The 25,488-nt window shown below is 43.7% G+C and overlaps 1 protein-coding gene across 9 annotated transcripts in view; it reads left to right on the top strand.

Moving 5' to 3' along the window:
- SLC1A2 (solute carrier family 1 member 2) overlaps window positions 1-25,488 on the top strand; it is a 168,091-nt gene that overhangs the window by 130,619 nt on the left and 11,984 nt on the right. For 8 of the 9 annotated variants that reach the window (XM_025266221.3, XM_006062355.4, XM_044929258.2 and 5 more), the window contains 3 exons: window positions 5,219-5,413; window positions 9,879-10,013; window positions 23,666-23,897. In XM_025266221.3, coding sequence (XP_025122006.1) covers window positions 5,219-5,413; window positions 9,879-10,013; window positions 23,666-23,897 — 562 coding nt within the window. Of the gene's footprint in view, window positions 1-5,218; window positions 5,414-9,878; window positions 10,014-21,283; window positions 21,401-23,665; window positions 23,898-25,488 lie in introns of those variants that run through there. The other variant, XM_044929260.2, reaches the window with a different exon arrangement.

Genomic DNA, 25,488 nt, shown 5'->3' on the forward strand with positions numbered 1-25,488 from the left:
CAACAAAAACAAGTACATAAGAAACACCAAGCAATGTAGAATTTCTAAGACTAAGAGAGTTTTATTTTCTCAGCCTGCAATATTTGCTTTTATTTCTGCACATGTATCCTTGGTTTGCGAAACAAAGACTGAGGCCATAAAGTAGGTGGCAGGGAGACAAACAAACTCTGCAACCCACAGCTCAGTGTTTTCTGTGGAGTCACAGGTTGGCAGGTCCTTGTTACAGAGCCCAGGACCATGCTCTGCCAGGGAGGCAGCTACTCCGTGACACAGGGAACCTGCTGCTTCTGAACTACTGAGCAGGCCATCAGGTTTTTCTTAAGTTACATAATAGGCCCATAGTGGTGATACCTAGGAAGCCAAATTATATTTCCATCGTGCAAATCAATGAGAAGTTTGGACTAGTAGAATGTAAGGTTTCAGAAAAAGTGAAAATGTATACAATCCAGGAGATCTAGATTCTGCATTTGGTTTCCCAAGATGAAGGCAAGCGCTCCAAAATTTCCTTTTTCCTTCTTGGTCCTATAAATTTCTTATGGCTAAAGAGTTCTATCCATAAAGATCCTGTCTTTTTAGTGAAAAAGTTAACTTTTTTCAAAAATAAAAACAATCAGGTTTAGTTTTATTTTTGTTTTCTGGTTATGAGCATGATGTTTTCTCATTATGACAAGTTCAGACAGTGAATAAAAGTTTGGAGAAAAAACAGGCATCACCACTGATACCTAAGTAGTAACATTTTAGTTCATCTTTACAGTTATGTACATTTCCATTTCTTATTATGTGCAGATATTGTACATTGCTAAAGCAGGTCGAGAAGATCCCTTGCGGAAGGAAATAGCAACCCACTCCAGTATTCTTGCCTGGGAAATCCCATGGACAGAAGCCCAGCGGGCTACAGTTCATGGGATTGCAAAAGAGTAGGACCACAACTTAGTGACTAAACCAAAAACAACAAAATTTTCACTGGTCAACATAAGAGTTATGATATAGCTCTTACTATAACTACATTTATATTACTACTATTTTTAAACTTCATAATACACTGTATGTACTATAATACAACCACATCCCAAATGTATATTTAAGCCTTGTATATTGAATAGGGCTGTGACATGCATCCTTGTAAATACATCTCTGCAAGGATGTCTGATAATCTCAGGATAAATTTTGAGTTTCTGAATCTGGTGGTAAGCACATTGATGGTTTTGAAGCATATCACCAGATTACTATTTGGAAAAGTACATTAGTTTATGTCCCTACTAACTGGGGACATACAAGCAGTCATTTTAACATTTTCCAAACCTATTGGTGAAAAGTGATCTCACTGAGTTTGCATTACTCTGATTACTGGGGAGGGAAAACATCTTTTTGTGTTCTTTTTGACCATCCTTCCCTCCCCTCCCCTGCCCTGTGAATTGTTTGTGAGCTCAATTTCTTGTTGGGGTATTTATCCTTTCCTGATTGATTTTCGGCTCTCTTCATGTATAAAAATATCAACTTATGTATCATATGTTGCAAATAATGCCCCTCTTCACTTGATATTTGTCTTAAAATTTTACCGTGCTTTGTATCACTAGCAGATTTTAATTTGTGGAGCTTCCCCGGTGGCTCAGTGATAAAAAGATTCTCCCTGCAGTACAGGAAACACAGACTTGATCCCTGGGTCAGGAAGATCCCCTGGAGAAGGGCATGGCAACTCACTCCAGTATTCTTGCCTGGAAAATTCCACTGACAGAGGAGCCTGGCGGGCTACAGTCCATAGTGTTGCAAAGAGTTGGACATGACTGAAGTGCCTGAGCACAAAGTCATCAATATTTTCCTTTAGTATTTAAAATTTTGGCTTTGCTTAGGAATATCTTTTCCACTAAAGATTGTAAAATATTACTTAATATTTTCTTCCAGTGCCATTATGGTTTTGATATCTATACTATCTCAAAATATTATCTTTTCTTTTGAATGACTGGACAATTATCCTAGTCTCTTTATACAACAAAGGTAAATCTTAAAATCATAGGGGAAACCCCAAATTATATCTAAATCAAAGACAAATTCTTGGGTTATCTGATCAAGACCACAAACATTAGACTCATTTCTCCCCTTTTACCTTGTATTTCGTTTGAAAAAAGAATATGGTTTTAATCTTTGGTTAAAATGTGGCTTTTGCCTGGATGTAGAAAATCCCACAGACAGAGGAGCCTGGTAGGCTGCAGTCCATGGGGTCGCTAAGAGTCGGACACGACTGAGCGACTTCACTTTCACTTTTCACTTTCACGCATTGGAGAAGGAAATGGCAACCCACTCCAGGGTTCTTGCCTGGAGGATCTCAGGGACGGAGGAGCCTGGTCGGCTGCCATCTATAGGGTCGCACAGAGTTGGACACAACTGAAGCGACTTAGCAGCAGCAGCAGAATTTCTTTTATTTTCTTTTTAAAGTCACTGTGGCAGGAGTCATGTACTGAGAATTAACTCAAGGTTTCTTTCCCATTATGACCACAAGGGAAAAGCCCCAGGGACAGCCAGTTGAATACACTTTCTACCTCCTTGGACCTTGGCCTGAGTGGGACATAGAGGGGAGGGTTAGCCCCATTTTCTCAATAGGCACAGGGGCTGGTGTCAGCGCAGCCGGATTGGGGTGAGAGTGGCCTGGGACACATCTCGCTGCATCCCTCTGACTTCAGTGCCTGCTGTTAAAACTAATCTGGATAAAAAAAAGAAAAATCTCAAGTACCAGACAGTTATAATCAGCAACATTTGAAGAATGTCATATGACCATGGAGGCAGGAGCCAAAAAAAAAAAAAAACAAACAATGTCAGAATGTCAGCCTGTCAATACACGAAAGACTTAAAATTCTCAAATCCTAATTTGGACTGATGGGGTTCATATGAATTTTTAAGACACAAAGCATATTCCCTAGTGGCACTAAGAATATTTTCATGCCTCACCAATTGTGTTCCTCAGTCTGTTGAATTGTCTAAAGACCCCTTGATGACAGTGTGGGGAAATGAATGCAGTAATAATAGTGGATATATTCCAGTCGTCCCAGCAGTGTCCTTAGATTCATACCAGTGAGAATCTAGCTGCCCACCGCAGCTGTGCTGCCATTTCAGACCAATCGTGGTGTCCTGGTGACGTCAAAGGGTCTTAGAAAGGGGCTGGCGGTGTGGGAGAGGAATAAAGGACATTAAGTGAAAGTTGGAAAAGACTCTGATGCTGGGAGGGATTGGGGGCAGGAGGAGAAGGGAATGACAGAGGATGATTTGGCTGGATGGCATCACGGACTTGATGGACATGAGTCTGAGTGAACCCTGGGAGTTGGTGATGGACAGGGAGGCCTGGCGTGCTGCAATGCATGGGGTCACAGAGTCAAACACGAGTGAGCGACTGAACTGAAGTGAAAGTGGAAGTGAAAATATTAGTTGCTCCCTTGTATTCGACTCTTTGTGACCCCATGGACTGTACCCACCAGACTTCTCTGTCCATGAAATTCTCTAGGCAAGAATACTGGAGTGGGTTGCCATTCCCTTTCCAGGGGATCTTCCCCACCTAGGGATCCAACATGGGTCTCCTGCATTGCAGGCAGATTCTTTGCCATCTGAGCCACCAGGGAAGCCAAAGGACACTAACTTCTTTTGAAATAGCTGGGGCAGCAAGCCAGGTACAACAACACCCCCGCATGTAAATGAGGCCAGACCCCAACCTTTTCCCTGGGGTTCCTAGGGTTTTTTAATGAGAGGTCTCCAAACATCCATAACTTTTCCCTACCTAAAGCCAAAGAGGAGGCATGAGACAGACCCCTGACCTGAAATCACAAAGAATGGTTCAGTAAGATGACTCTGCCTTCTCTAAGGTTCTTAATAGGGCTTGTGGGTCTGTGGGATGTTAAGGTGCAGATTTAGGAGACCCTAAGTTTGGAGCTTCAGGGTCCTTGGTTCTGAGTTGGTCTTGAAATCTGCGTTTTATTTATCATGCCTGAAGCTGATGGTCCTCTTCCACTCTGAGAAACCGAGACCTTTGCAAGGGTTTTTGTCCAGCCCTAATTCTGACAAGTAGGAGGGAACTATGACTAAAGCTATAAAGACAAGAGACACAAATGTGCCATCCACACTAGGGCTTTCTCTCAAGTCAGTTTGCTAAAGTTTGAATAAGAAAAAAGAGAATGGCTCACATGGTATTCCCATGGCAGTTGGAATGTTCTGCATTGCTTTCCATATCCATTAAACTTTGAAGAAAATCCACTTGCCCTCCCATCACCTCTATCCACATGGAAATAAATAGTCTGGCTTTCAGCAACTCTTACTCTTGTAGGTCTTCTCTTTTAGAAGACACTGAACATGTCAGGAGTTCTGGCCTTTGAGATTGATTCCTATGGTCGTGAATTTGCATCCCACGCCTGGGAGGAGTGGGAGTGAAGTCACTCCACATTGGTCTTTGATTAGCTACAGAGCTTTTCTGCCCTATGTCATAGGAGAGACTCTAGAGTTGGCAATGACCATTTATCAGGGAGTTGGAATGTCTGTGAGGATCCCCAGGGAATTACTAGAAACTTAGATTCTTGCTGAATGGTGCTTACCATATTTCTCCAGGTTTCTCAAAATTAGCAAGCCAGCTCAGGGCAATTCCCAAGGGCTGGGTACAACCCATGTAGTTAATCTTGTTGGAAACAGTGTTTCTAGCATAAAATTATGGGTCATTCAAAAATTCCTCATTCTGTCTTACTATTAGTAGCTGATCCTTTTCCTTACCTTTGTTTTGCAGCCCCATTAATGTGGGCAATCACACAGGTTTTGAATATTTAATCCAAGATGGAAACAGGGACCAAAGGGAAAGGAGAACTGAAGCCCTGAGTAGATCTCAAAACCTAGAACCAACAAAAATATTTTGCTGCCTAATTAGCATCTTAATAAGATTGAATTTGAGCCTCCAAATCAAGGGTTTTTTTGTTTGTTTCTGTTTTGTTTTTTGTTTTGCTTTATTGCTAGAATTAAAATTTATTTGGATTTAAAACATTTTTTACTGGAGTACAGAACTCTATTCAATACAGTGTAATGGCCTATATGGCAAATTGATGGGTTTTAATTTAGTTCTAGATGTTGCTTTTTTTGAGTCACATTGTTTGATTGGAACAAAGAACAAAAGCTTTGTGGTGGCATTTCAGATCGTGCTTTGTCCTGCTTCTCTAAAGTGGACATAACTCTCGTCTCTCTTGTTGTCCCTTAGTGCTGGAACTTTGCCCGTCACCTTCCGCTGCTTGGAAGAAAATCTGGGGATTGATAAGCGTGTGACTAGATTTGTCCTGCCAGTCGGAGCAACCATTAACATGGATGGTACGGCCCTTTATGAAGCGGTGGCTGCCATCTTTATAGCCCAAATGAATGGCGTCGTCCTAGACGGAGGCCAGATTGTGACCGTAAGGTGAGTGAAGTGCGTGGGATGAAGCACTGAAACAACCCTTTACCCTTTTGTCCCTTCCACACTAATTCCATTTCACAGAGGCCACTTCAGTTTCAGTTATCCGGGGAGAAGGATGGTGAAAGACATAAAAGAGAAGAGGAATTATTGGCAAGCTCAAAGGGAAGATTGGAAGAGGAATTAAGCAGGTTCACACTGATGTCTTCTGTTTGTATTGCCTATGTGAAATTGCTTCAGAAATTTGATATTAATTGATTTTTAACCATCGCGTGATGTTCCAAGGCAGTTACTTGTATGTTTATTTAACAGATGAAGAAGCACAGGCTTCAGGAGCTCGGTAGTTTGTCCGAAGCTGTAATACTGTCAGTAATGAGCCAGAAGGGCTGTTACTGGGACCAGTATCAACTGACTCTGGATCCAGTTTTTCTTAAAATATGCTCCCTTCAGCATTCCAGGGAATGACAGCATAACTGATAAAGTACTTGGAGGAAGAGATTCCTCAATGTAGCACATAACATTTTATTACAAATAAATAATAATTTTTTTTGTTTTTGCTAAAGTCATTTTATCTATGTAATTATCATTTTTAAAAATTCAGAAAGAATACTTTTCCAATATGTCATTAAAGACATATCACTTCTCTGCAGACTTAAAGATCACTCCTACTTGTATGTATTAATTTATCTAATCCTAACAACCATCCTAGGAGGTACGTACTTGTCTCAGTCAGCTCAGGCTGTGTAACAAAATACCATAGACTATTTGGCTCAAACAGAAGATGTTTATTTCTTACAGTTCTGGAGGATGGGAAGTCCAAGATTAAGGTGCCAGTGGGTTCAGCCCCTGAAGAATGTCCTCTTCCAGATTTGCAAGTAACAGCCTTCTAGATGTTCACTCACATGGCCTTACCTTGGTACCTGGAGAGAGACAGCAAGTTCTCTCATGTCTACTCTTACAAGGGCACTAATCCCACCATGAGAACTCTACCTTCATGACTGAGGCTCCATCTCCAAGTACCATAACATTGGAGATTAGGACTTCAACAAATGAATTTGGGGAGGATGCACCTCAATCTATAGCAGTACTCTAAAGGAGCCTCAATTTCAAATAATGGGACAATAATCACATATTCTAGGGTGGTTGAGAGCACCGTGCCGGATATGTAGTCACCTGTCAATAAATCTTAGCTACTAGTATTATTACTATTATTGATGCTTATTAATCAAATACAGTACTCCTAGCATATGACAGAAAAATGTGACAGTGATATAGTGAGTAACATGATATTACTCAGTGGAAAACATGCTTTACGTCAAATTATCAAGCCTTCTAAGTCATGTCCTAACAGACTGTGTATAGGACTGCCAACCTCCCTTCCTTTTAAATTCAAAGACAAACCAACCTCCCTTACTTTAAAATTCAAAGACAAATGGGGCTTTTTAATGTCTCTGAAGTCTCCCATTGATGAAGCAACCATGCTTCCCATCAAGCCCACATCGTTAGATGAGAACTTGCAGATCGGACCAGGTGACTGAGATTGTGCTTGAATTATTTAAATCTACCCTTTATTTTAATAATGATAGTACTGAGAATTTTCACAGGACAAAGGATAAAGTTGGCCGAATATATTTAATAGTGGTGCCCCTGGCAAGTTCAATCAAATCCGCTGTTTGTAGACATCACAAGGGCTGTCTCTGGGAGACACCACCCCCCCACCACAAGGAGTATGTGTAGTTCATATACTCCATATGTAGTATATGTGTATGTAGTATATGTAGTTAGGTAGTTTCCTGGCTGCTGCATAGTATATGTAGTATATGTAGTTCCAATTTAGTCAGAGAAAAATAGCCAAGTCTAGCTTCATTGCTGTGCTTCCAAGGACATTTCTCGTCTTCTCATTTCCCTGCATGTAGCAAAACAGTGGCCAGGAATTCTCAGCAAATTTGTTAAGTCTTAGAGTTCAATGTGCAGAGAAGGCAATGGCATGGCACCCCACTCCAGTACTCTTGCCTGGAAAATCCCATGGGTGGAGGAGTCTGGTAGGCTGTAGTCCATGGGGTCGCTAAGAGTCGGACACGACTGAGCGACTTCACTTTCACTTTTCACTTTCATGCATTGGAGAAGGAAATGGAAACCCACTCCAGTGTTCTTGCTTGGAGAATCCCAGGGGTGGGGGAGCCTGGTAGGCTGCCGTCTATGGGGTTGCACAGAGTTGGACATGACTGAAGTGACTTAGCAGTAGCAGTAGCAGAGTTCAATGTGAGGAGGGATCAAGAGACATAAAAAGGCAGCATGGCATTGGAATTGAGCAGACGAGTGCTCAAATCCCAGCAGACCATTTTCAAGCTGAGTGACCCTAAGTTTCTCCACCCGTCCAATTGGTGGTACAGCCAGATGTACCTTACAGAGTTACTGTGAGGTTCTGCTGCAGTTAATGTGTGTGTGGTATCTTGTACAACATCCAAAAACCAGCCAGAGGAGTGAGCCAGAGGAGCGGAAGGACGTGAAAATCTGGAAGGGATAAAGAGAGGGAAGATCTCCACCCAGGGGCTATTGCAGGGCTTAGAATTCCATAGACACCCCGCCTATGTTCGGGTCAGGGAGTAACTGAGATGGAGGAACAGAAAGAGAACCAACTTCCAGGAAGATTTCTTTATAGAAGTTTGTCTCACACAACCAAGGGGTAACAATGTGGGCACAGCACCCAGGGATGTGCAGAGTGACTCACAGGACAGAAGCAACTGAGGTTGCGAACAAAACAGCCTCAGCCGAGACCGCTGGAACTTGGGAAGTTCCCCTTCCCTGTGTGTTCTCTCCATCTTGGGGAAATGGCTGAGAATTCCCACCTGCCAGCTCTCGGGACTTTAGGGAAGTTTTCATCGCAAAGTGGCCTCATCCTGCCCGAATTTCCCAAGAAGAATAAGACTTCACATGTATTAGCGGGAGGGGAATTTGCAGTGTGCCGGCCTCGTCTAAGTGCTTAATTTCTGAGCTCCCGCATACTCCAACAGTGCGACCCCATTGTTAGCTCTTGTTTTACAGATAAGGGAATCAAGGCACAGAGAGGTTAAGTAAGTTGCCCAAAATCACGTGCTTAATAAGTGGCAGAATTGGGATTTGAAGCTGGGTCATTCAACTTGAGAACCTTCTCTGATAACCACTACTAATTACTATCTTCTATGACCTAAGTGGATGCCCCCCACCCCCCAAAATGGAGCTCTTTAAACCCTTACATCAGCTCTGTATTGCTGGGGCAGGGTAGAAGCAAAGATGGATTCTAATCCCACCTAGGGGGAGTATCTGTTTTGTGATAAGCCTAAGTGGGGGAAGGATGGCAATATGGAAAAACCAGTGCAAATCACAAAACCTCCTGGGAACTTTCTTTCCTCCTGTGTCAGATTAGGTAAATTCAGGTTCCTTTTTACTGTAATACCAGGGTTTTGTACATGGAAACACCAATTGGCAACCCAGCTTGGGAGTCTGATTCTTTGTTTGAAGCCAGAAGACCTACTCTAAAAACTCTATAAAAACTGTAAAAAAGAAAAAAAAAAACAACTTTATATAACCACAGAGAAAGCAGCCCCCTTTTTCTTTTCAGCAGTCAGAAAAGCAAGTTGGGAATCCATATTTTTATAAGCTGTCCATTCAGAAATGACAGCTTTTATAAATAACATCCAGAATAGAGGGAGAAAAAGTCACTGTCCTTTGCTGGACCACAGAGGCCCTCTGGTGTCTAGGTGGGGTGCTTGAACCCTAGATTAAACTCGTTTCCAGAGACAACTTCAAAATGGCACTGGGTATGCCCTTGGCGTTCCTTGGAAAACAAGGAATGAGATGTTTCAGGAGGAAGGGCTCCCATTGTTTTATTATCATGTCTTGGCTCCCTCTTTCTGAATAATGTACTTCCCAGCCCATGGTGAACTGTCCAGGCATCTAAAGCTCAATGTCATTTGGAATTCTGTCAGTTTGTTTCCCCGATGTCCACTCAACTGAGTCTGGATATTTGCTATTCTGAGTTCTCATGTTAATGTTGGCAATGACCTCCTCAGACTCTTGCCACTTAGTCTAGAAGTCTCTGTTTCTCACAGAGACATAAAGACGTAAGCAGAAATGAATGCAGTGGTGTTCCTGTGGAAGGATTAAGGGTGATTTGTTTTTCTTCTTTAGTAGTTCCTTGCCTGCGTTTAGAGCCATGCTTACCTTATTTGAGCCCTGTGATATATTTGGTGAATTGCATGTCATGATGGGGGCAAGACTCTGATCCATGAATTTGTAAGCTTCCATCAGATGAGCAAAACTCAAATAGACCCTATTTCCTGGGTCTTGGTACTCCAGATTGCTCTATTCCTTGGGAGGAAAAAGGGATTTTATGACTGCTGGGAAAATTAGCGCTTAAAATTGCCTGCCAGTGATGGTTTTGGCAAGGCTACTTTCTCTTCCTTTGACCTGACCTTTTTTGTTCTCACAGCCTCACGGCCACACTGGCCAGCGTTGGTGCAGCCAGTATTCCCAGCGCTGGGCTGGTCACCATGCTCCTTATCCTGACGGCTGTAGGCCTGCCGACCGAGGACATCAGCCTGCTGGTGGCTGTGGACTGGCTGCTGTAAGTGTCTGTGTGTGGTTCTGCTGGGAATGTGAACACTGCCGCCCAGGGCTGGACAAGATGCAAGGTTGCGCCAAGATCTTCTTTGCCAGTCCCCATGACAACTCTCTCATTTCCTCCCTCCTTTCTTCCCCCTAACATTTACTGAGTGCCTCTTTGGGAACCAGAGAAGAAAAAGAATGTTTGAGAGCTTCAGAGTCTAGTGGAGGAAGCAAATTAATTAAAAGACAAAGTTAAAAGCAGAGCTACAAGGGACAAGTTACTGTTGAAGCATGCAGGGGATCTCAAAACTGAGTGAACTGATTATACTGAGTGAACAAAGCACAAAGATTATATACTGTATGATTCCATTTATGTGATGCTCTGGGAAAGATAATATGATCTCTAGCAGTAAAAAGAGATCATGGTTGCCTGGGCCCAGAAATCGAGGCATGAGGATTAACCAGTAAGGGCACAAAGAAGGCTTTAGGAGTGATAGAAATGTTCCATAGATACAGGTATACACAGGTGTTCACATAAATGGAAACTCGTCAAAACATACACTTAAATAGGTACATTCTATTGTATGTAAATTATACTTCAATAATGTATATTTCTAGATTGCACACACATAGAATAGTAGTGATAGAGATAGACACCCAGCCCACACTAAAAGAAAGGCAGAGTGGAGAAATGAGAAAACAAGGGAAATGGCTACTGAATACTATGTGTCAGCTACACTGAGTCCTTCACAGCTTTCTTTAACAATGCTGAAGATTTGGTGTTATCACTTCCATTTTATAAATAAGAAAACTGAGCTTTAGGGAGAATGAATAGAGATTCGACCCTCGGTCTGCTTGGGTTTGGAGGCCACCACATTCATAATCATGGCCACATTCAAGTTTCTAAAGGTAGTGATACCTAAGCTGGACCCTAACAGGTAGGTAGACGTTACCCAGGTACACACGGGGTGGGGTGTAGGACATTCTGGTCAAGGCAAGCCTACATAAAGGCACAGAGGCAACAAATAAAGTGGAGACCTCTGAGCGGTTTGGTACTGTTGGAGCACAAAGTGTAAGGTAGCGCATGGTGAAAGGTGACGTGAGGTAGACAGCCTTGAGCCCGTGCAGAGATGCTTGTTGACAGTGTACATGAGCCCAGCTCTCTTCCCAGTGAAGGACATTATCCTAGTGTGAGACTCACTATCTGTTCCCAAAGGTGGGCCAGTCTATCCAGATGGCCCCCAGTAGGAGGCTGGCATATTCTTGCCAAGGCCTTACTGGGGCTCTGATGTTCTATGGGATGTACATTGATACTTCCAGTCCAGTCCTGGCACTCCATGACAAGGGCCAGCCCTTGGCTTCAGAGTCAGAGGCTCGGAATGACAAGTGCAGAGATCCAAAGTGTTCACACTTAATTTTGTAAAATTGCCCTACCTGCCAGTAGCGATTTTTCTGACATTTATTGACATAGATTTTAAGAGCCAGAAGCCACATTTTATGGACTTGAGTTCCTCCATGCTAAAGAAGTTCCACTTCTCTACAAGCACCCTTCCGAAGAGAGAAACATGCAAGTGGCCGAAGGGAAGAAGGACATCTTGGAAGGTTAGAAGGAAGCCTGGTCTTTCCATAACACTTGCCTGTTCTTGAGGTTTAGTTAGAAATGAGAAGTAGACAGAATCTGTTCAACTCAGGAGGGGCACAGATCTTCCTGACTGGTTCTTCTGTCACCAGAGAAATACCCTGGAAATGCCTTTCATGGGAGATGAATCTTATCTGTCCCTGCCCGTCTCTTTCAATGGGGGTAGTTCTCTGTGCCCTGTGCTGGCCCCAAGGGGCAGGCTTTCTCATGATGTCCATCCAAACAAGGCAGATATGGGGGCAGCTGAGATTGGTTGGTGGGGGTTGGTGGAAGGATTTGGAGAAAATAGGATAAGAGAGATTAAGGTGGGGTTGGTTTTGGTTAGGAGGAGGACAAAGTGGAAATAAAGACGTTGTGGCAACTGTTGGGGACAGAGCACAGAGCAGGAGCTCAATAATTGCATGCTAAAGTGGTACTCAGAGCTGCTTTGTGACAACCAGGGGCCTTTCCACACATGAAGAATGACACAAGAAGCTATTGAAGTCCCAGCTGCTTCCCTTGTGACTTTAGCCTCCTCTACCTCTGTGACCTTTGAACTTATGTTGTTAGGGTCCATTGCCTGCTCCAGACACATTGCCTACTCTCTTCTTGGACTTGTTGCCAAGGCCTGAAGTCCACCATTAGAGATGTATCTCTTTAGCAAAGAATAGTATAGATGCTGCCCCCCATTATAATGCAAATTTATTTAAGTGGAAAAATGCACTTGATTTATCAGGAATGAAGAAAAGGAGCTGGTCTTTACACCATGCTCTTTACATTGGTTTACAGCTAATCCATAAAAAGCACAGTGGTGTGTTTCACAGATGAGGAGACCAAGGGTCCAAAGGCACAGGGTGGCTTGTGCGGCCTGATCAGGGCTCTTCACCCCACCCTACATGGGCGCAAAGGGGTCCAGAATCAGAGAGGTTGGGAAAAACAGGCTGATTCAGGGCACCCCTTGTGCTACATTCTAACCAGAGAATTTTTTCTCTGACTTGTTTTTTTCCCCTCTCTCAGGATTAAAACAAAACAGAACAAGGAGGTTGAGTGGGGACAAGCAGGGTACAATGAAGGTCTCAGCCACTCTTAGGCTTCAAGTCCTCCAGCCTCCTTGGATCGGCCACTGTGGGCTGGGCTTCCTGGCAGTCATCTTCTTCCAAGCCTCTTGGAGGAGAGTCAGCTCGTGAAACATGCACGACCCTGCCTCCTCCTGACCTAAATGTCAGCGAATGGGTGCTCCCGGGCTCACACCTGCCCCCAGAGCAAGGTGTCCTCATTCTGGAGGTGAAACGTGCTAGCGGGAGGGAGTTGGCTGAACAACAGCAAAAACATGATGATCCTGTTGGATTAACTCTATTGATGAGATTGCATATGAGAAAACGTCATTGCAGGCTGCAGCTGGAAAGGGTAGAGTGATTGAAGAACGCGCTTCTAGTTCTGGGGTCTGATCTCAGATGGAAAGAGGCTCTGTGATCAAGGGGAGAAAGCCAGAGGCCCGGGTCTGAACTCTGCACTTACTCCTGGTAGGACCGTGGGCTAGGGACTTACTTTCTGGATTCAACTGTGTCATGCGGACAATGGGAGCAGTAAACCTACAAGCTTGAAAGCACAGTCTAGACCCCCGTGCCCTTGAATGCCCTTCCAGTTTTAAGACCCAGACTAGGATTCTGCTGGTGATGGATGTTTATATACAAATGAGCATGAACATTCCTTTTCAGAAGCAAAGAGAAAGGGAGGGTAGAGGATCCTGGGAAAGTGTGCAGGGGTCTGTAGCTAGGTCAGATCTGCTTTGAATTAGTAACGGTTCCACATTCTTTCTCACCAGCAAGAGGAGTTCTGGAAACACACTCTTGGTCATGGGCTCCATGGCTGTTGGATGCCCTTCAGTGTGTGAATGGGGCAGGGGGATGAGTTGAGAGAGGGGTGCAGGGGGCTCTGGTTTTTCCCTAGTGATGTAGTCTGTGCAGGAGACAAAGAAAAGCAGGACATTTCTTTTCCTCCCCAGGTTTGTGAGGTTTGTAAGCTTTCATAACTCTAGCAATTTTTCAATTTAGAACCAAACAAAGCCCACGGTGACATTTATGTACCAAGCTGTTTGCCAACTGCTGGAGGTCAGCCAGCCACATTACTGCCTGCCAAGCCCTGGATGATTTTCAATGAGCAGGTTTAGCTGCTCTGTAAATGTCATGGTGAAAACCAAGATTCTGGGTCCTGAAAGTGTCTGAGTCCTAGAACACTGGATGGGAGGGGCTGGTAAAATCAGAACCTCCCCCAGGGTCCAAGAAGCCCTTTGCATCAGGAGTCCTTGGCAGATATTTATGAATTCTTGCTGACATCCCCCCTCTCTGTGAAGGCGTCAGGATGGAAGGAAAACTGGGGGATCAGTACCAGACTTGCCTGCTTAGTCACTCAGTCGTGTCCAACTCTTTGCAACCCCATGGACTGTAGCCTGCCAGGCTCCTCAGTCCATGTGATTTTCCAGGCAAAAATACTGGAGTGGGTTGCCATTTCCTCCTCCAGAGAAATCTGTACCTGGCTGTGATCAATTAATTGTAAACACCAATGCCCTCAGACCAGCCAGGGACCAACCCAGGGATTGAACCCACATCTCAGTGTGTCTCCTACATTGCATGTGGGTTCTTTCCCACCAGCGCCACCCAGGAAGCCAGTACCAGGAAAAGGTGATAAATAACTGAGTCAGACCACAGGTGGGAAAAGGAAAGCCAGGTGGACCTATGGCCCAGTTATCACATAGGACTGCTTATGAGATTGTTTCTGGGGATGTGTTTGCTCATTGGAGATATAGTTGAGTTCTTTCCTTATAAGGAAGCCTAAGGGGGGGCCTCCACTCTGCAGGGGGCACCTTAAAGTTCCCCCATTAGCCTCCCAGAGGGAATAGAGCTTTGGTTCTCAAACTTGAGTGTGCACTCAACTTACTGGCGAGTCAGAAGATCTGGGGAGGGGCCCAAGAAGTGGCTTGTCTAACAAGTTCCCAGAGGATGCTGATGATCAATCCAGGGACCTCAGCTCCAGAAGCAATGGAGCAGAGCAGAGGTAGAGAAGGGGGAGCAGGAGTTCCTGACTGTGGTATGTGAGCATCTCTACTCTTTTCTGAGCTCCAGCTGACATTGGGGGCATCCATTCAATGAAAGGAGATCAAGAGGACACCGGACTCTGATAACTAACACTCAGTGTCAGACTTTGTTCTACACGTGTCACATGGACTTGTTTAAAAACTTGCAGCAAATTATGAGGCAGCTAGTATTACTATCCCTGTTTTACACTTAAGAAAACTGAGGCTTAGAGCAAAGAAATATATCCCAATTTAGTAGGTCTTAAAGGGCTGACATGGGATTTAAACCCAGACCATCTGGCTGTTCCTTGGGTGTCCCAGGCTTGCCCATCTGCATTTTCATTAGCTCATTTAAGACATGCACACATGCATATTTACGCACACATGCATATTTACACCCACTTAGCTGAGGTAACCCCTGCTCTTTGTCTGGTGGAAAAGAAAACCAAGTCCTATGCATACCATACCTCTAAAGAGTCTACAGGTTTATGTTTAAGCCTTTTGCTTCAATTTCCTACTTCCACTGACTTCTCTTTTCTACATCTTACCTCATCTTTCATTTTTTTGTTATCCTTTAGCATGCCAGCCTTACCCTTTTTGATTAAATCCTTCTCTCCCCTGCCAAAGTGTTCCTGACTCAACGCAGTGTAATTCCCCATCGAGGGAGTGGGGTGGAGGTGGGTCACATTTTAATGCATCACAAAAGAAATATATATTTATGCTCATGGAAAGATTTGAGGAGGGGCCAAGCTCAGAAGAGCTATAACATGAGAAAGAAAAATCTCCTTTTCCTTGCAGCTGCATCTTGAAAAGGAGCAGAATATGAGACTCCCCAAAATGCTGGTTAGCATGTGGCTTATTTTAAGCCGAAAGTGGTCAGGACCCATCAGACTAAGGACAAGCTTTTTTCCTCCTCCTTAACTGACTGAAAGGATTTAGAAGGAAGCCTATACCAGGAAGAACTGTATTACCAGAGAGAACTTTTTTCACTGGAGAGGCTTATCTGCATGGCCGGGCAAACATTTGTTTACCAAATATTTGCTCTTCCTATGAGCTGTCTTCCTCTCCTTTCAAGCCCCAGACCCTTGTCCCCTTCCTTCCCTCACGATGGCATGTAAGCCTCAATTACCTGACTGCCTTTGAGTCTCCTATTTTATTAAGGCTCAGGCATATACAAAATTACATTTTCCCATTAATCTCTTATGTAGATTTAATTATTAGACCAGCCAAAGAGTCTAGAAGGGAAGAAGGGAATTTTTTTTCTTCCCCTATTATCTCTTGTTTCTCTTGTATCAGAATAATAATTTATGGAAAGTAAAAACTTAATAATAGGCATCTATTTTCTTTTTGAAACATCCTTTGGTATACCCCACCCCTGGGAATGTCTTCCTACACCTGTTTAGTTCCAGTCTCTGCCTACCTGGCTGGTCCTCCTCACTCTCCACCTCTGTGTCTTTCCTCAGTTCTCAAGACACTGCTCTTATTTTCCTCTGCAAGGGAATCTGGGCTGTGTCTCCCTCTTCCTTCTTCTAGATCTCACCCAGTGTGTGAACTTTTTACTACTGAAATAGCCAACCGGAGGTTTGGTGAACAGAAGGCAGTTCTCTTTCCAGAGTTAATCTGCTTCCCCTTCTTAAACAATGATCCATCCCCACCCTGCCTCCTTCACATACCTGCTTACCTCCTTTCCAGCCCTCCTCCCCTCCTGCCTGTGTCATAAACGAATACAACATGGCATCCACTCTGAAAGGACTTGTAGTCTGGTCATGGGGACAGATGTGGTCAGAAAATCCCAACAGAGGTAGGTACAGAGGAGGAACGTGTAAGACGTTATGAAGGAATAAGAGACAAAGTGATTTGCTCCCCTTTGTGCTCAGACCAATGACGATGGCGGTGATGCAGTTAAGGTTGAGCACTGAATTTTGGTCAGGTGCTCTGTGAAGGCTTTTATAGGCAGTTTGGTCCAAGACTTCTCAGAGGTTGAGCACTTCTGTGGGTTAGCGGTTGTTATCTTTTCAACACGCTTGGAAGTGGATACTGCTTTCCATATTTTACAAATGAGAAAACTGAGCAGAAAAACTAAACAACCTTCTCTGCTGGAGCCAGGATTGCAATCCAGGCTTGAATCCCAAATTCAGTGTCCTGTGGTTCCTTCTTGCCTTCCCTAATCCCATGTGGTCTGAGCCCTCCGATGCCCGGAATAGTGCCAGCCTTAGCAAGGTCTGGGGCCTCAGGTGACCCGTCTGCCACATTGTGCGCCCGCATCCTGAGAGGCAGACACAATGGTTTGTTTCTATGAGTATTAGGCTGGCTCATATGAAATGGCCAATAGTCGGCCTTTCTGAAAGAAAGTGAAAGTCGCTCAGTCTGACTCTTTGTGACCCCATGGACTTTACAGTCCATGGCATTCTCCAGGCCAGAATACTAGAGTAAGTAGACTTTCCCTTCTCTAGGGGATCTTCCCAACCCAGGGATCAAACCCAGGTCTCCTGCATTGCAGGCGGATTCTTTACCAGCTGAGCCACAAGGGAAGCCCAAGAACACTGGAGTGGGTAGTTGGCCTTTCAAGACTTATAAAAACGGCAGTTTCTTAGGGTTCACTCCAGTACAAGGCACCAGTTGAATTGTGAGTGACCCTGGATCTGTTCTTCTGTGAATAAGACTTTCAGACAATCCCACCATCTTCCTGCCAGACAATTTAGACTGAGAGAAGGAGAAAGAGAGAGCACCTTGGCAGCTGTTTTTCTTGCAAGAAACCTGACCCAGTGCCTCAGCATGAAAGAGCGTCATCAAGTCCCCATTTTGGTTTTGATTCCCGGTAACTCCAAAGAATAGCTATATCATTTTGTGAATTCATTCAATTAAAAGCTCACGTCTTTCCCCTTCTCACAGTCTGGACATGCCATATCCAGACCAGAGAATAACAGGAATCACTCTAAAATTCTTTGTACGAAGCAGCCTAAAAATCTCCTGAGATCAGCGGGGTTTCATGAACAGTTGGGGCTGTTGGGAGAGAAAATGAAAGCATTTGTCTGTGGAGAAATTTTCCACACGTGAGCCATAAACCCCCATATCCTGCTCTTGGCTGGAGTCGGACTTCCCCATAGTTGGTCCGATATTCCCCTGGCGGCCTCAAAAGCAAACCCAGACTTCTCTCTTCTGCCTGCCTCTGCCGTTCGGTCTCCTCAGCTTCACGGTCAGGCATCTTGAATAAGGTGCTTCTGCACAGTGTTCCCCTTTTCTTGCCTCTCATGTAAGCTTCTTCCAGTGGAGAGCTGGCTTCTGGCCCTGCCTGGGGATTGAAGCTACCCTTGCCAGGTTGATCATGGCCTCTTCACTGCTGAAGCCAAGAGGCACTTCTTTTCCTCATCTTACCCGACCTCCAGGCAGTCATGGGTGCTTCCCCCACCCTCTTCTAAATTCCTGCCACCTTTGCAGGCTCTTATTCCTTTGCCCATTCCTTAACTATTTTGTCTTCCTCAGGGTTCTGGACTAGATTATCTGCTTGTTTCACTTTACTTTCTCTCCAAGGATGAACTGAACCTACCTTGGCACTCACCCATGGCCTCCTTAGGGGTTGACTCTTCATTCACTACCTGCAGCTCAGATATCTGTCCTGACCTTTGCTCCATGTTCCCAATCATTTGCGGGACATTTCCCATTGGCTGGGCCACAGTCCTCACATTTACTCTGGCACCAGAATCTTTTTCCTCCCAACCAGTCATGCCCCCTACATATGGTAGCCTTGTCCTTTGGTTGCCCAAACCAGAAACTTGAGAGGAATTCTCGACTCTTTTTGTTTGGTTCTTTTCTGTAATCCATCGGTCCTCAAGTCCTGTAATTCTGTCTCCTGCTTCTTGTTGTTAAGTCGCTAAGTCATGTCCAACTCTTTGCGACCCCATGGACTGCAACACACCAGGCTTCCCTGTCCTTCACTGTCTCTCAGAGTTTGCTCAGATTCATGTCCACTGAGTTAGTGATGCTATCTAACTGTCTCTCAGGTTCATCTTTCTCTGTATCTACCACAGTATCTATCTTTACTAAGCAGATTCTGCTCTTTCAGTCTTGCCATTCTTTATAGTGAAACAAGTGTGATGCTTCCCTTCCATGGCTCCCCGTCACACTTGGGATAAAATCCTAACTCTTGCACTTGACTGATAAGGCCATACGTGATTTGGTCAGTCCTTTCCGTCTGCTCCCACTGTACTCATTAGCCATCCTGAGTGCTCCTGAGAGTACCTACCTCTTAGAGTTCACACGTATTAGTTCTCTCTTCTCTCTAGCTCATCATCTCAGATCCACCTTAGTGCCTGACTCAAGACACTTCGATTCCAGCCATTGGTGAGACCCCAGTGTAAATAAAGTGCCCTGCCTACAAAACCCAAGAACATCCAGTACTTATTCTTATTAGAATATTTATCTTATTCTAGTGGAGGATACAGACAAGTAAAGAGAGTGTGAGTTTTTACAGAAAAGAGAGCATAGGAAGGATCTTTTCTTGTTCTTTACCCTTTGGACACTTGGCATAGTGCACACACTAAAATGCTCATTATGTATTTGTTGAATGAATCAATAAACTATTGGGTTGGTCAAAAAGTAATTCAGATCTTTCCATAAGATAGTATGGAAAAACCCAAATGAACTTTTTGGCCAACCCAATAACAAAGAGCTCAGCAAGTATTAGAGTCCACATTCTTATCTTGTTTCCACTTGACTGGGGATCTTGGTGGGCTGCCTTCTATGGGGTCGCACAGAGTCGGACACGACTGACGTGACTTAGCAGCAACCATTTTCAAACGTAGCCATTTTTCCAGTCAGGGCTGTCTGGCTCCTGAGTGCTTTGTGTCCTATGGTGGACAGTAGATTCTAGAGCCACACTGCCTGTGTCCAGATTTGGTTCTGTGACTCTACAAGGGTGTGTGATTTTGAAAAGCCACGTAATCTCTTTCAACCTCAGTGTTTCCATCTCTTAAATTTGGATAATAGTCCTTCTTATAGAGTTATGGTGAGGATTAAATAAGGTAATATCTATAAAGTGTATTCCTATTCATATAAATGTGAGGAATCACCACATTTCAGCATCATCATCAGGCTTCCCTGGTCGCATGGGGTGGCAACTAGTTGGACACAACTTAACAGCTAAACAACAACTGTGATCATCACCACCATTACTTTGGTCCCTCTATTTGCCAATAAGACAGATTCTTCTGGGCCATGAGATGAGTGGGTATTCAGAACGTTCTTCTTGGAGGCTTTAGTTCTCTTCGGAATTAACAGTTGACCAGGAGTGCAGAGCATAGGCCAAGAGGGATGGGAAGTATAGTTGAAAAACGACAAAGTAGACTACAACTCTCTGAGGAATAAATAACTCAGCTGGTTAGTTGGGAGTGCCGCCTTAGGAATTGGCCTATAAATAGGGTTGATGTTTCAAAGGGAGACAGTAACTTAACCAGGCATGTTTGGATGGTCTACCTAGAGGTGCCAAAACAGTATAAGAATTGACTTAATAAGATTAACAGTAATAGTATGAAAGCGAAAGTGTTAGTCACTCAGTTGTGTCTGACTCTGCAACCCCCTGGACAGTAGCCCTCCAGTCTCCTCTGTCTATCGAATTTTCCATGCAAATATAATGGAGTGGGTTGCCACTCCCTTCTCCAGGAGATCTTCCCAAACCAGGGATGAAACCCAGGTCTCCTGCATTGCAGGCAGATTCTTTACCATCTGAGCCACCAGGGAAGCCCAATAATGATGGTAGCTCACATTTATGTGAACAGGAATATACCTTATAGATATTATCTTATTTAATCCTCACCATAATTCTATTAGAAGTAAAAGTATACAACATGCGATAATTAATTTTGTGAGTTCTCATTAAATGTCTGGAACTATTCTAAGAATTATGTTATTTTATTTAATCTTCACAACAACCCTTCTGTAGGGAACATTTTTTAATTATTATTTCCATTTTATAGATGAGACAACCAAGGCTCACAAACATGTATGATCAAGGTTGTCCAACAAGTAAAGGGAAAAGCTGGCATTTGAATCCAAGTTAGCTTGCCTCCAGAATCCAAGCTTTTCCTTTCTTTCTTTCTTTTTGGTTGCTCTGGGTCTTCATTGTTGAATGCAGGCTTTCTCTAGTTGCAGGGAGTGGGCGTTACTATTCACTTCATTGCATGGATTTCTCATCCCATGGCTTCTCTTGTTGCAGAGCACAGGCTCTAGGCAGGCAGCCTTCAGTGGTTGTGGCTCATGGGCTTAGTTTCTTGGGTTCATGTTGGACCTTCCCAGACCAGGGATCTAACCCGTGTCCCTTGCATTGGCAGGCGAATTCTTATCCACTGTGTCACCTGGGAAGTCCCAGGCTTTTTCCTACTACATAATTCCTTCTCATCTCCTTATATTGGGGCTTCTTAGTGACCTCCACGTCAAGTGCCTGAGTCTTGTAGATGACCTCAAGACCCAGTCTTCATTCATGTTAAGACTATCACTCTGAGGTAGATTCTCTAAAGCAGAAGGGAGGGCAAGAACCTTCTCAGATATAGAGATGTCCCTGAGAGTTGAAGCGGGCTGTGATCTGTATTTTTTTCATGGACAGTATCTTCCTGCTCGAAACCAGAAGGACGGCTGGCTCCCAAGCTCCTTGCAAGAGAACCAAGCCAGACTCCTTCTACTGCAACTTCATAATGACCGGGCTTCCCTGGTAACAGAGCTGGTAAAGAATCCACTTGCAATGTAGGAGACCAGGGTTCGATTCCTGGGTTGGGAGGATCCCCTGGAGAAGGGATAGATTACCCACTCCAGTATTCTTGGGCTTCCCTCGTGGCTCAGATGGTAAAGAATCCACCTGCAATGTAAGAGATGTGGGTTTGATCCCTGGGTTGGGGAGATCCCCTGGAGAAGGGAATAGCTACCCACTCCAGTATTCTGGCCTGGAGAATTCCATGGACAGAGGCACCTGGCAGGCTACATACAGTCCATGGGGTTGCAAAGAGTCGGACATGGTTGAGTGACTTTCACTTTACATGAGAAATAGATTTGATCAGAGCAGGTAGAATTTATTTTAAGCTTTTGTTCCAAGAACCAATTAAGGTTTCCACTTTGCCTTAAACCACTTTTGGTATCCTCATTTTATTTCTTTTTTTAAATTTTGAATCGAATGCTAAAGTCCTGGGCTAAGATGTCTCGGTATCATTTTTACTTAAACTCCTTTTTCTTTTCTTTGTGATTTTCCAGCATCCTTCTTTTTTAGAACTTTGAGTATCTCACAAATCTGGTCAAAAGGACTCTTCACACTGTTTTTAACTTATGGGTGAGAGATTACAACCTACTCTTAAGAACTTAATTAGTTTTCCTGATGCTGACTTTGAGAGGGAGTGTTATGAGCCATCCTATTTTCTCCAAGTCAGAACTTGAGAAACAGATTTGAGGAAGGATTTTTCTCAGTCCTTCCTGGTTCAAGAGGCCCTCTGGAAGATTTTATTTTTTTCAGATTAACAGAAAGAGCAAGAGAAAGTATTTTGGTTTTTTTTCAGGGCACATCGTTACTACACATATTAGTCAGGGAGGAAATTGTGACTGGGTGTCTTACCCAACAGCTGTGTGTGTGTATGTGTGTGTTGAGCAGAGATCCTTACAAAAAAGATAAAATTTCTATTATGAGGGAATTCAGAGGTGGCTACTCTTTCACGAAGAATTAATAAATAAATGGAGGTAATCTGGACTCTTCGAACAGTTTAAATCAAGAGGACTTGCTGGACATAACTAGAAATGGCTGCTGTCTGGGTACTAATTCTGAGGTCTGGACGTTGTTGTTGCTGTTCAGTCACCAAGTCATTCCAAATCTTTGTGAACCCATGGCCTGCAGCATGCCAGGCCTCCCTGTCCTTCACCATCTCCCAGAGTTTGCCCAAGTTCATGTCCATTGAATTTCCCATCATATATGAATGGCTTAGATGGTAAAGATCTGCCTGCCAGTGCAGGAGACATGGATTCAATTCCTGGATCTGGAATATCCTCCAGAGAAGGGAATGGCAACCTACTCCAGTATTCATGCCAGAATAATCCCATGGACAGAGGAGTGTGGTGGGCTACATTCCATGGGGTTGCAAAGAGTCAGACATGACTGAAGCAACTTAGCATGTACACAGAATGTGAAGCAAAATGAAAGAAAGAGGATTCAAACTTGATTACTGGTGCTGCACGCCTTTCAGTTCAGTTTGGTTCAGTTGCTCAGTCATGTCCGACTCTTTGAGACCCTGTGGACTGCAGCATGCCAGGCTTCCCTGTCCATCACCAACTTCTGGAGCCTCCTCAAACTCATGTCCATTGAGTCAGTGATGCCATCCAACCATCTCATTCTCTGTCACCCTCTTCTCCTTCTGCCTTCAATCTTTCCTAGCGTCAGGGTTTTTTTCCAATGAGTCAGCTCCTTGCATCAAGTAACCAAAGTATTGGAGCTTCAGCATCAGTCCTTCCAATAAGTATTCAGGGTTGATTTTCTTTAGGGTTGACTGGTTTGATCTCCTTGCATCCAAGGAACTCTCAAGAGTCATCCCCAGCACCACAGTTCAAAAGCATCAATTCTTCAGCACTCTGCCTTCTTTATGGTCCACCTCTCATGACTACATGACTACTGGACATTGTTTCCGTCTAATTCTTCCTCCTTCCTGCCTCCTTTCTTTTCTGCTATTGTTTATTGGGCTTACCATTTCATTAGACATTTTGCTAGCAATTTATGTACATCATTTCGTTTAATTTTCATACAAGCTTATGAGAGAAGTATGATTGTTATCTCCAGTTGACAAACAAGGAAATCAACGCTCATGAAAGTGAAGTCACTTGGTCCAGACCAGTCACAAGTCCAGAGTGAAAGATAGAGCTAGAACTCAACCCCAGGGCTCTCCAGTCCAGACCTTGACCTCTCAACCCTCACATCATACTGCTTCCTCACTAAGCGTGTTCTGTTCTTTGTCTCCAGGGACAGAATGAGAACGTCTGTCAATGTTGTGGGTGACTCTTTTGGGGCTGGGATTGTCTATCACCTCTCCAAGTCTGAGCTGGACACCATTGACTCTCAGCACCGAGTGCATGAAGATATCGAAATGACCAAGACTCAGTCCATTTATGATGACTTGAAGAACCATAGGGAGAGCAACTCAAACCAGTGTGTCTATGCCGCACACAACTCAGTCATAGTAGATGAGTGCAAGGTACCTTTCCCATTCATGGATATCGAGACCTGTATATAATAGTGCATGCTCAGTTTCTTAAAGCAAACACAAAAGCCCTGCATGTATTATTGTCACATTTATTTTTCTAAAGAATCATGTAACTCAAGCTTCGATGAGTCCCAGATCATCTAACTCTGTATCTAACATGGCAGGAGATCAGTAAGTCTAACAGTGAAAGAGTCAGATGGTTGCTTGTTTCGTCTCCGTGATACAAAACAATCATTCTGATTCCCCTGTCCACCTACTCTGCAAATTTGATCAGTTTTGTCTGAATATTATGCTCAAGAATTTGTGGTTTCTAGGGCTTTGCTGACTTTCAGATATTCTGTTCCTCAAGTGAAACATCAAGAGAAATGCCCAGAATCACTTGATTTACATAGCACAAGTGTTCCTCCTTGCTGTATATCATGTATTGGTTAAAAAAAAAGAAAAAGAGAAACATGCCCACATAACTTTGCAAAGCTATCATTCTCTTAATTATTTTCGTGGGAGCATGAGTTTTGACCTAGAAGCCACTTTGCTCCAAGAATGGGGAAGCAATTGTCTCCTTCAAGACAATTATCCATAAATGTCTTTTAAAAAACACGACATGTCACACATTGCCTGGCAGCACCATTATTCCTGAAGTATGGATGTTCTGGACTCTTTTCCAAGCTGTTGGGTGCTAAGTCTTAAAGCTCAATGGGCTCTGTCTTGCCTTCATTGTAACTAACTTGACATTGTCAAAGACTGAGTGTCATGACCAGAGTGAAGCAAACTTGGAGAAACCCCGGCAGGTGAGCAAGGTCAACTCTGGAGGGTCTAGACAGCAGTTGAGGACAATCTGAACCCAACACAGATTTCTGAGACCTTTTTGACTCCTGTTGATCTCATTTAAAAATTAATTTCTCCCTATGTTTCTGGGTCATTCCAAATATATGCCAGACAAGTAAGGGTGACATAGAAGCAGTTCTCTTTATTGGACTATAACATAGTCCAGTGGCTCATCCCCTCTGTATCAGCTACATTGTGCATAAATTTTCTAATGAAAATTAGGGAGGGATCCCACTCATCAAGAGGCAATTGCATAAATCAATTAACTCTGTGAAAACAATTAAAACTGTTGGAAATTAAGATGGACCTAAATGGTAAACTCCATTCTCCTGGAAAGTCAGTGTTTTCCACATCTAAATGAATATGCTGGATTATTCTCCATCAAAATGTTAGTTTTGGTCAACAAGAGTCAGTATTTCATGGAACAGGTTTATGCTCTATTATATTTAACAAGTATTTATTGTGTGCCTTGTGGGGTTTAATTGAGCACCCCCATCTTATTCCTATGACTTCCTATATTTTGATTACTAATCACGTTTTACAGAGTGCCCATAACCTGCAAAGCCCTGAATTAGGCACTGGAGGACAGCAAATGAATGTACAATTACATAGCAAAGCTACAGCTTGATCCCAGTAGCTGCCATACAAGGAAATACATGAACCAAAATAAAATCACCATATGTATTTTTTAATTTTGCAGTTATATATTAGAAGGATCTTAGAGGTTAATTACCTTTGGAGTGACCCTTTTGGAGCA

Source organism: Bubalus bubalis, chromosome 16, assembly GCF_019923935.1.
Source record: "Bubalus bubalis isolate 160015118507 breed Murrah chromosome 16, NDDB_SH_1, whole genome shotgun sequence".
NCBI classification, from domain to species: domain Eukaryota; kingdom Metazoa; phylum Chordata; class Mammalia; order Artiodactyla; family Bovidae; genus Bubalus; species Bubalus bubalis.